Source organism: Microtus ochrogaster, chromosome 18 (assembly GCF_000317375.1).
Source record: "Microtus ochrogaster isolate Prairie Vole_2 chromosome 18, MicOch1.0, whole genome shotgun sequence".
NCBI lineage: Eukaryota > Metazoa > Chordata > Mammalia > Rodentia > Cricetidae > Microtus > Microtus ochrogaster.
Window position 1 is genome coordinate 23,781,007 of NC_022020.1, and position 10,293 is coordinate 23,791,299.

The 10,293-nt window shown below is 51.5% G+C and overlaps 1 protein-coding gene across 5 annotated transcripts in view; it reads right to left on the reverse strand.

Annotated features, from left to right (window-relative positions):
- The window catches only part of Sil1 (SIL1 nucleotide exchange factor), a 250,806-nt gene that overhangs the window by 1,273 nt on the left and 239,240 nt on the right, over positions 1-10,293 (reverse strand). For all 5 annotated transcript variants that reach the window (XM_005355930.2, XM_026783659.1, XM_026783661.1 and 2 more), the window contains exons 8-9: positions 1,436-1,532; positions 848-1,012 (exon numbers count right to left, since the gene is read on the reverse strand). In XM_005355930.2, coding sequence (XP_005355987.1) covers positions 848-1,012; positions 1,436-1,532 — 262 coding nt within the window. The remainder of the gene's footprint in view (positions 1-847; positions 1,013-1,435; positions 1,533-10,293) is intronic.

The window sequence follows — 10,293 nt, forward strand, 5'->3', positions numbered from 1 at the left end:
AAGAAGAAGAAGAAGAAGAAGAAGAAGAAGAAGAAGAAGAAGAAGAAGAAGAAGAAGAAGAAGAAGAAGAAGAAGAAGAAGAAGAGAGAAGAGGAGGAAGAGAGAAGAGGAGGAAGAGAGGAGAGAGGAGAAAGAGGAAGAGAAAGGAGAGAGGAAAAGACAGAAGAGAGATGGAGAGAGGGAGGAGAGACACACTGCTTGGAGGAAATACTGGGGGGCGGGGAGGCCTGCAGCTTCCAATGGTGAATGAGCATCAAGCCCAGGATCAGGCATCCGGCCCCACCAGTCAGCAATGGGCAGAGGCTAAGAAGAGAGCCCACTGCAGAGGTTAAGAATCCAGGCCTACTTCTCTCAAAAGGCTTGCAAAAACCAAAGTGGACCGGGCACCAAGTCTCCCCCAGGTAACAAACCACAGGAGTCCACCCTGAGCCCTTGCTCAGAGCCAAAGCTCCCAGAGGAAGTGTGTCCAGGTTTCTGGAGCCCCAGAGTTAGCACCAGCCCAGCCTAGCCCTGGTCTCCTGGCTGTTGAATGGCTCTGCTGCTCATCCCTCCTACGCCTTCCTCAATGCCTGACTGCCTGCACACTTGGCACTCACCATTGCTAGCACCTCCTCCCTTCCCACCAGCCCTCGGGATCCAGCTGAGCTGTCATGCCTCATATAACATCCTCTTTGATACACATCTTTGCTATCCATCCATCCATCTGTCTGTCCGTCCATCCGTCCATCCGTCCATTCTGTCCCAGATGCTGGACAGAAAGAAGCATTTGGGAGGGTACTTTGGTCAAATGACCAGAAGCGAACACAAAGCAAAATGAAGGGAAGGCAGAGCAGGTGCAGGCACTCACCTTCTCGGTGACCAGGTCATAGAGCAGGGTGACCACACGCACAGCCAGTACCTTCGCATTCTTCTCTTGCACGAGACTCCTGAGGACTTGCAGTCCCCCGAGCTTCAGGAACTGCTGCTGGGCATAGGGGAAGTGGCGCAGCAGCGAACACAGTGCAAACAGGACCTGGGCGGCACAGGCCGGGGATAAGTGAGAGCCACACAGATCTGTACTAATTCTAAGGCACAGAAAAAGCAGTCGAGATCAACCAGTGACCCAGCCCAGCCTCCCTCCTTTCTGGCCTCTTTATTCCCTTAGGTCCATCTGTACTCCAGAACTCAGGGTAATGGAAGCCACTTAACAAAACTAAGCAGGTAAACAGTGGACAAACAGCACGGCTCAGGAGATGGGGGATGCAAGCCCATCGGGCCACAGCTGGACCCAGGCCTCCAGATGACATGGCCATCTGCTTTAGCTGGTGTGAGCTCTCCTTGACACCAGTGCACAGTGCTCAGGTCCCTATGTATGGCATAAGTTGGAAGGAGTCTTGCCCCTTCAGGCCCCACCAGTGTGCCGGACACTAGGCAAGGGCAAGAGACAGGGCCTTGCCTTCTTCTTGGCGGTGAGAGGCTGCTCTGTGGCCAGGATGACCAGTAGCTTCTGCAGAGCTCCCCCTTCGATGGCTTCCACCTGGACCTTCGGATTGCTGCGGGAGAAGCACAAGACACTGTGATGCCGGGCCAGGCAGTGGTGGTGCACACCTTTATCCCTGAACTCAGGAGTTCAAGACCAGCCTGGTCTACACAGTGAGTTCCAGGACAGCCAAGGCTGTATCAAAAAAACCTAAAAAACTAAAACCCAACCCAAACCAAAACAATAACAAACAAACAAAAACCCACAAACACCACTGGAAAAAACAAAAATGGGCTACTTCATTGGACCCAGGGTCCAGGGATGGAGCTGGGGCTAATACCACACCGACCTCCCTGGGAAGAGTCAGGGAGTACAAGGATGACCCTTTTCCTTAACAAGGATCACTCTGCTGGGGAAAGGGGGATGAACGAGTGTGGATGCACCCGGGGACAACGGGCTAAGGCAGAGGTGAGAGGGCCAAGGGCCACATGCCAGCCTGCTGCTCCCCAGAAGCCAACAGACTAGGGACCCACCATCAGACCATTCTGAAACTGGTATGAAGCCAGGGTTGGGAGCTCCATCCATCTCCCATGACCTAGGCAGCCACACACCAGGGAGAACCATAAATGGCTCTGCTCTCTATGTACAGAGCTGGAGGCCAGGCCCATCCTCCACCTGCGCAGCACTCAGAATCTGCTAGAACACCATTTGGGAAGAAGCAGAGCACAAGAGACCAGAGTCTCTGAATGCAAAGCAGATCTTCGTGTGGGCTCTGCTAGAGCAGTTACTGTGACTTTCCTGTCCCCAGGTTCTCCACGCTCAGGTCAGAGCCTGCCACACTGAATGCCTAACAACACACTAGGGAACGGACAGACAGGACACCACCACTAACAGACCCAGCACCGTGCAGGCAACACTCACCCCAAACCCACTCTGAACACACTAGGGAACAGACAGACAGGACACCACCACTAACAGACCCAGCACCGTGCAGGCAACACTCACCCCAAACCCACTCTGAACACACTAGGGAACAGACAGACAGGACACCACCACTAACAGACCCAGCACCGTGCAGGCAACACTCACCCGAAACCCACTCTGGGCTGAGAATCTGTGAGGGGCTGAAGAGACGACTCAGCGCTAACAGCTCCAGCTTCCCTTGCAGAGAACCAGGCTCGGTTCCCAGCCCCTGCCTAGCATTCATGCCTACAACTTCAGTTCCAGGGGATCCTGCAGTTTCTGGTCTCCATGGTCTATTTATACATGTTGTGCACAATATGCATGCAGTCGGTCACACATATACAGAAAACAAAATAAATAAATAAATCCTTATATTTCAATTCCATATCCCAGCCCTCCTGGATATAAGGAGGGTACCAGGCAGGGGGCATGCTGGGAAGCCCAGATAAAAATATACTTTTACATTTTTTCTTTCTTTTAGAGACAGGGTCTCTCTACAGACCTGATACTCACTATATAGACCAGGCTGGCCTTGAATTCACTGAATAACCCTGACTCTGGGTTACTGGTGTGCGCCACTACGTCTGGCACATTCCTTGTGTTCTTTACGTGTTTGGTTTGCAGCACTGTCTCACTATGAAGCCCTCAACTCCACCACCATTCTCCCGTCTCGGGCTCTTGAATGCTAGGATTGCACACATGCACCATGGTCCTTGGGTTTCTAAGATCACAAGCACAGAAACCTATACATTCAAGTTCTTAGCAAGTTCAGGGCTCTCCCACTCAGAGGCCCATGCAGGGGTCCTCCGAAAATAGAAGTGTCCAGCTGAAGGTCAGATAGTCACACACACGCTATCAGCTCATGAAGGTGTACCAGAATCCTGTGAGTCTTTGGCTAGCTGAAGTTCATCACGGGGCAGCCTGCAACCTCCAAAGCACCTGGCCTCCCAAACTCTGACTTCCTAGCCAGGCAGTCTCAGTGGGGCACAGAGAAGCAAGGACAAGTTGGAAGCAGTCAGCTTCTGTTCTGGTTCAGAGTCCAGAGAAAGGAGGAAAACTTGTACACAACACTGCAGCCCTCAAGAGGGGCCCAGCACACAACCGGTAACCCCAAAGCTAGGCAGATGGAATGCTAGGGGTCAAGTCATCCCCTCAATGGCCCCTTCTGCTCCTACCAGGAAGCAGCTTCCAGGCTGAGAGCAGACCTAGCTACACACGGTTTTCCTTCATCCTCCCTCTGGCTCCGCCCACCGGAAAGATGTATGGAGAGTGCTGAGCGGTCCCACAGCAGCTCCATCCTTGTGCATAGGGAGCAGCCTGGAGGAGAAATGGAGATGTCCCCGGAGATGGCAGGCAGTCTGAGCAGGGGCCTGGGCGGGGCGTGTTCGCTGCCTCATCCCCTGCTTGAGACAGGCAGCTGCTTCATCAATGGGAGTTAATTAGGGCATTTCTGTCATCATGCGGCTAAGGAACACTCGCCCCCAACAGACAGGGTCTATGAAAGGAAGACTGCCGTGCTGGAAATTCACCAACTTCAAACACTACCTCCCAAAGAAGGCAGGCAGTGAGATCCAACAGTATATCAGCCCTAGAAAGCACCTCTGAGGTGCCCCATCCCCGCGGGCCCTCTGAAGACGGCAAACAAAATCTATCACAAGATCCACTGTTAGGGTCTTAGCAGATGAAGCAGGGCTAAGCATGAGAACCCTTCCATGTCACGCTGGAAGCAGAACAAAGAATTCACTTCTCAGGCAAGCTGCCATAGGCCGAGAACTACCCAGTCACGCCACCAGAGTCCGACTTTCCTAGGGAGCAGAGCCCATAGAGAGCAGGGGAGAACAGGTTCCAAACACAGGGATGAGAATCAGAGAGAAAGAAAGCTGGAGGGCTTCTCGGGAAGTAGACAGGAGGACGAGACAGTTACACATGTGCCTGTTGCCAGACATGGCATGGGCAGCCGAGTCTCCAAATTAAATAGGTGTCTGCACCAGCTCTGGGCCCTGTCCCTGGGATCTCATGACCTCAAGGTCCCAAAAACACCGCCTAAGGGCTGTTAGTGCTTTCCAGGCAGAGAGTGTGAGGAAGCAAAAAGGGGCAAGGCTGGGCCCGAGGTATCAGGTGGCTTTAGGCTGTGCAGGCAGCAGGACGGCTGTGCAGACAGCAGACATTGTGCTGCCCCAGGCACCCCAGTCACGGGCCCTCGTCATTCATAGCCATATGCTGGGGGTGGAGGAGGGGAGATGCCTACATAACTCAGACCAAGCTCTAAGAACATGCGAGCGCCAAGGCCTGCAGGACGGTCAGAGAGAATCTGTTAACAGTGGCTGGACCTGGACAAGTCCCTTGATGGTGTCCTCCCCTGGGAATCCGAGCTGGGGCTACCTCACATTAGAGACAGAATGACTAATGCTAAACCACATGTATACCAAGACTATACCATAGTGGACTCGTTTCGCAAGGAGACCTGAGCAGATTCTTGAGAGCAGAGCCCCAAGATGCCAGCCCCATCCCTCTCAGCCCATGGGCTCTGGACCAGAGTTCTGCCCGAGCCCAGAGGAGGTCAGTCCTGGTGGCCGGAGGGTGGTGTTCTACAGAGGGCATCTGAGCATGTTCAAAGGCAGCAGCCTTCCTTGCCCTTTACCGTGCTCAAAGTCAACAGGAGGACACTGGGGACGGAACTCGTCTACGATGCCGCTAAGCGGGCTAAACTGAACAAATACCATTAGCACTTGGATTGTTGGGGCGCTCACAATCAGCGAGTCAGCTGGCTGTGTGTGGAGGGCAGCGGCAGATGTGGCTCTGTAAGTCTTAAATGGGACAGGCAGGGAGAAGGGTGGATTTGAGCTGGAAGTGATTGCATTTGCTAAAACCAAACAGGTGACAGCAATATGTCAACTTGCCAAGGGCCACCGGTCATATTTTAGCTAAGCTGAGCAACTGGCTACCTGTCAGGTAAAGACCTGACTTCAAGAGCAGCCAGTGGGGACAGAGACCCCTTGAGAATACTGCCTGACACAGGTCTCAGGCCTGCATTTTCTAGCTTTGACCTTCAGGGTGAGCTGCATGACTTTCAGGCCCAAGTAAAATATGAAAATGTGGGCTCTTTCAGAGAGTATCCATTTCAAGGAGGTCTGGCAGAACTGGGTCAAATGTGAGGTTCTGTGGGGCTCTGTGCTACTGCACTGGTCTTCAGGCCGCTGTGGGGTACACAGACACAGAAACCCTGCTGGGGATAATCTGACTGGACGTCAAATGTGGATCTGTGAAAAGGAAGAAAATGTGGAGGAAGCAGAAGTCTGGGATGAGAAATGGGGGAGGTTGACAAACTGGATGGGGCCAGGAAATGTTCAGGTAAAAACCTGGAGCAGAGCTTGCAGATACCAGATTACCAGATGGAGTATGGGCTTGTGGGCTCTGGGCATGTCCGTAGGGCAGCAGGCACACACCAGGGCTCTGGGCACACATCAGGGCTCTGGGCACACACCAGGGCTCTGGGCACACATCAGGGAGGGCCCTGGGCATGTCTGCAGGGCAGCAGGCACACACCAGGGCTCTGGACATGTCCGTAGGGAACTGGGCACACGGCAGGGCACTGAGCATACATCAGAGGAAAGTGCTGTCTTATGGGGTGTCAGAAGCAGGGCAAACATTTCTTCTTTCCACTGTGCTCTAGAGTCCAGAGAAGACGCCATGTAGTAGGGCAAACATCTGGGGTGGCTGTCCAGGTCTGGACCCGCATGGTTTTGCAGAGAGGAAGATTCTTTCTCTGGTATCCTCACTGGTCTAAGCCTGACGCCTGGCTTGAGCATCTACGAGGCCCCCATTTGCAGCATGTGCCGTCCTGTGAATGTGGGAAGCAGGAGGAGCCATGCATGCCAGTTAGGGACAAGTTAGGTGTGTAACCACTCACACAGGATACAGTCACCTGGGACATCTTTTTTTATATATCATTTCAGATGAGACACTACAAATTACAGAAAAATAAGTCAGGCACAAAGGCTTAATCCCATCACCCAGGGATTAAGGGCAAAAGGGCCCTTTGAACTCACGGGTTCTAGGTTCCATTTCAAAACAACAGCAACAACAAACAGAAAAATAATTTCTTTTGGTTTAGTTTTTCGAGATAGGGTTTCTCTGTGTAGTCTTGGCTGTCCTACAACTTGCTTTGTAGACCAGGCTGGCCTTGAACTCACAGAGGTCCGCCTGCCTCTGCCTCCTGGTGCTGGGAATAAAAGTGTGAGCCACCACCACCTGGCTCAGAAAAATAATTTACAGAAAAACCACTCATCCTGTCCCTTGCCCCTACCACCTGTGGGGTGAGGGAACTGGCCCCCTCCTTATCAGCTGCAGCATTCGGGGAAGTGGGCCCCGCACCTCACCAGGGCAGCCCAGTGGAGCTGACCCTACTGACGGGGGGTGCCGGTGAACCGCCCAAGAACGTGAGCGTGGGAGATTTGTTCTTGTCCCTCATCTGCCATACAGTGACGTGGGCCTGTGGCAGGTACGAGGGCTGTCCCTGCCCCTCACCAGCTGCAGCACTCAGGAGAGTGGCCCCTGTCCCTTGCCTGGGCAACAGAGCAGAGCTGGCCCTTTTGGTCCAGGTGTAGGAGAACTGGCCCCACCCCTTGCTCATCACTGCAAGGGGTGAAGGAACCAGGGCAATGCTGGAGGGCTGGCCAACCCCGTAACTACCCAGGCCCAGAGCCAGGGTTATGAGTTGGCCCACCCCAGCATCCACCCATCTGATCTGCTGGAGCATGTGAAGGGACCGGTCCTGTAGACCCAGAGCTGCAGGATCTCCATGACACAGGACAACAGGATACCCAAGAGGAGTCCCAGTGAGGCCCCAGTGTCAATAGTGTAGCAGAAACCAGAGGCCTCGAACCAGAATAGGGACTCTTTGCAATGAACACTTGCAAGTAAATATACGTGGACAAAGGGGTTACTGTGTGACTCACTGTATCACACTACAGATTCCATGAGAGACTGAGGTTGATTTTTCTCTTTTTTCTCTTAAATTTAATTGGGGGAGGGAGGTTATGAGGGCAGAGGGCAGACATGAAGGGGTGGGGAAATGAATGGGGTAGAGATGCATGACGTGAAAGGCACAAAGAACAAATCAAAAGGAAGTTAGGAATAATAATAAGAACAAGCTCCAACCAGTCCTCTAGCTGTTACCACCTTAGCCTCCTCCTTCCCACCCAGCTCTCCCACTTGTCTTCAGTGCTGGGGACCGAGCCTGGGGCCTTGCACATGCTCAACAAAAACTGAGCTGTACCTCTCTCTAGGGACATTTACACGGAACCTTCCCAGTCATCTGAGGGCAGATGTGATGCCCATTTATTCCTGAACACAGTGGAACAGGTTTCTGAAGAACAGACAGCACGATGCCAGGTCAGGAAGCTAACAGTGACTCGGCCATTGACACGGCGTTCGGTTTTTGCCAGCCGTCCCAGGTCCAGCCCGAGCATAGTCTGTTAGTCTCCTTTGCTCTGGAAGTCCTGCTTTGTAGGAGACTGACATTTAAGAGTGGAGGCCACTTGTACAATGTCCCTCACTTTGGATTTATCTCATGATTAGACTGAGGTTATTCATGTTGGCAGAAATATCACAAAAACCATTGCTTATTTCTAAGTCCTTCGTATCAGAGGATACAAGATGTCAATCAGTCCCAAAGATGGTCATGTTCACTTCGAATATTTGATTATGGAAAGGCTTGTCAGATTTCTCCACTGTAATGTTATTTATCCCTTAGAAGTTAATAATATTGTATGGAGACACTCGGAGATAGTAAGGCAACCCATTCCTCAGGATTCTTTCACCACTGGTTGGTTCTAGTGTTCACTGGCAATTCTTGGTCAGTTATCGCTATGTTGTCAAATGGTAACAGAGGCACTCTGCCCTGGCTCCCATCTTTGTGTGTTGGCACTGGACCTGAGAGAGCTGGTCTGTCTTCATTTGTTCATTTATATAGCAATATGGATTCATAGGCTCTCATTTAACTTACGGGATGTAATTCACCTTAGTCAATATTTGGATGCTCAAACTATGCTTGAACCAATCACCAGTTCCTTTCATTGTAGATTATATCTTTCTGACATATTTGTGTGTTTGTTTTCGAGACGGAGTTTCTCTATGTAGCCCTGGCTGTCCTGGTACTTGCTCTGCAGACCAGGCTGGCCTCAAACTCAAGCTCTCTGCCTGCTCTGTCTCCTGAGTGCCAGGATCAAAGGCGTGTGTCACCCAGCTCTCATGTGCTCTCTGCATTCTTCATAAGGATTGCATTCTCTGGCACAAGAGGCTTTTATCTGAAACGCAGCATTTCTCCTGCAGCTGACTGAAGACATGCTGCACTGATTTCTCTAAGGAGCATTGCTTTTGGGGCACTTTTTGAAAATACAAAATCTAAACCCTACCTTCATATACTAAAGGTACTGGCCCCAAACTCTGCTTTTCCGTGCATGTTCCACCTGTCTGTATCCTGAGAACCAGCATTTGTGATAATTAGCCAGAAGCCTAACCTGTGGTCTTCTACGTCACCTCTGAGAACCTGCTGTCCAGGACTTGAAGAGCAGGAGAGAGATCGCCATCAAACGAGACAGGTGCATGCGGTTTAACTCGCTCCCACTGCTATCCAGCAGTCTTCTCAAGCTGAACTGCAGTCCATTCTCAGGAGGCCTCTACCTCCAGTTCCAAGTCTGCTCCACCTAAGTGGAAGGTGCCGAATTCTGCCACGAGAGGTCACAGCCCTTCAGATGCTCGAGAAGGTTCCCCCTGACCTGGAGCCACAGGCCCCTGCTCTTGTTCTCACCATAACTCTTGCAGGCTGACTTCCACAGGAGCTGCATGGGATGGATGCTCGGGGCTCCCAGAGCCCAGTCCCGCCAGTCATCTCTGTTGTATGCCCTCTGTCCCCATGCTTGAGGCCTCTGGGCTTATGGTAACCCTTTATAGAACCGACTTTGCTTAGGTTAACTTCCTGGAACACAGTCACATGATCCTCTGATGAAACGTGGTTTTCTCAACATGACCCAGAAACTAAACACCGGGCCTCTCATTTAGTCTTACTGAAGAAAAGATGTTAAATGTACGCAAGCAAAAACCAGTTACACGCTGCAAGTGCTGCACCACATCCTCTGCTGGCCCAGTCTTCCCTACACAGCGAATACAGACTGGTATATGTACTAAGTAAGTTGTTTGTATCATTTTACTGACAAAATTAATTTTTTTGAGATAGATAGGGTTCCCCTATATAGCCCTCATTAAGAGACCTGCCTCTTAAGTGTTGGAATTAAAGGTATATGTTACCACACATGGTCTCCAAATTAAATGACTTTAAAAGATTATATCACAACAATGACCAGCATGGCATTATAATCCTAAAGGTGCAGGAGCGGCACACGCGCCTTGGCAGCAACCAACAGCTGTCTCCTTGGGAAGACCTGTTCACCCAGTCTGGGTAGTGGGAGGTCACACCTTCAATCCCAGCACTTGGGAGGCAAAAGTAGGCAGAGCTCTGAGTTTGAGGCTAGTCTGGTCTACAGAGTAAGTTTCAGAACAGTCAGAGTTGTTACACGGAGAAACCCTGTCTGGTACTGGAAACCTCGTCAACTACCCAGGGTTGGCGAAGTCGCAGATCTGGGAGGAGCACTGACAACTGTCACTTTATTAAACCAGAATAATCCCTGACTACAAGCTAAAAATTTGTTCTAGTACTCACAGATAAGTGTAGGTCTCACCTCTCATCAAGAAAACTTCTCTTTACAATACATGGAGGCCATTACAGAAACCACAACCAATCAAAATGCAGAGCCCAGCCCCATGGTGCATCCACGCGTGGACTCAGATTCCAGCCCCATGGTGCATCCACG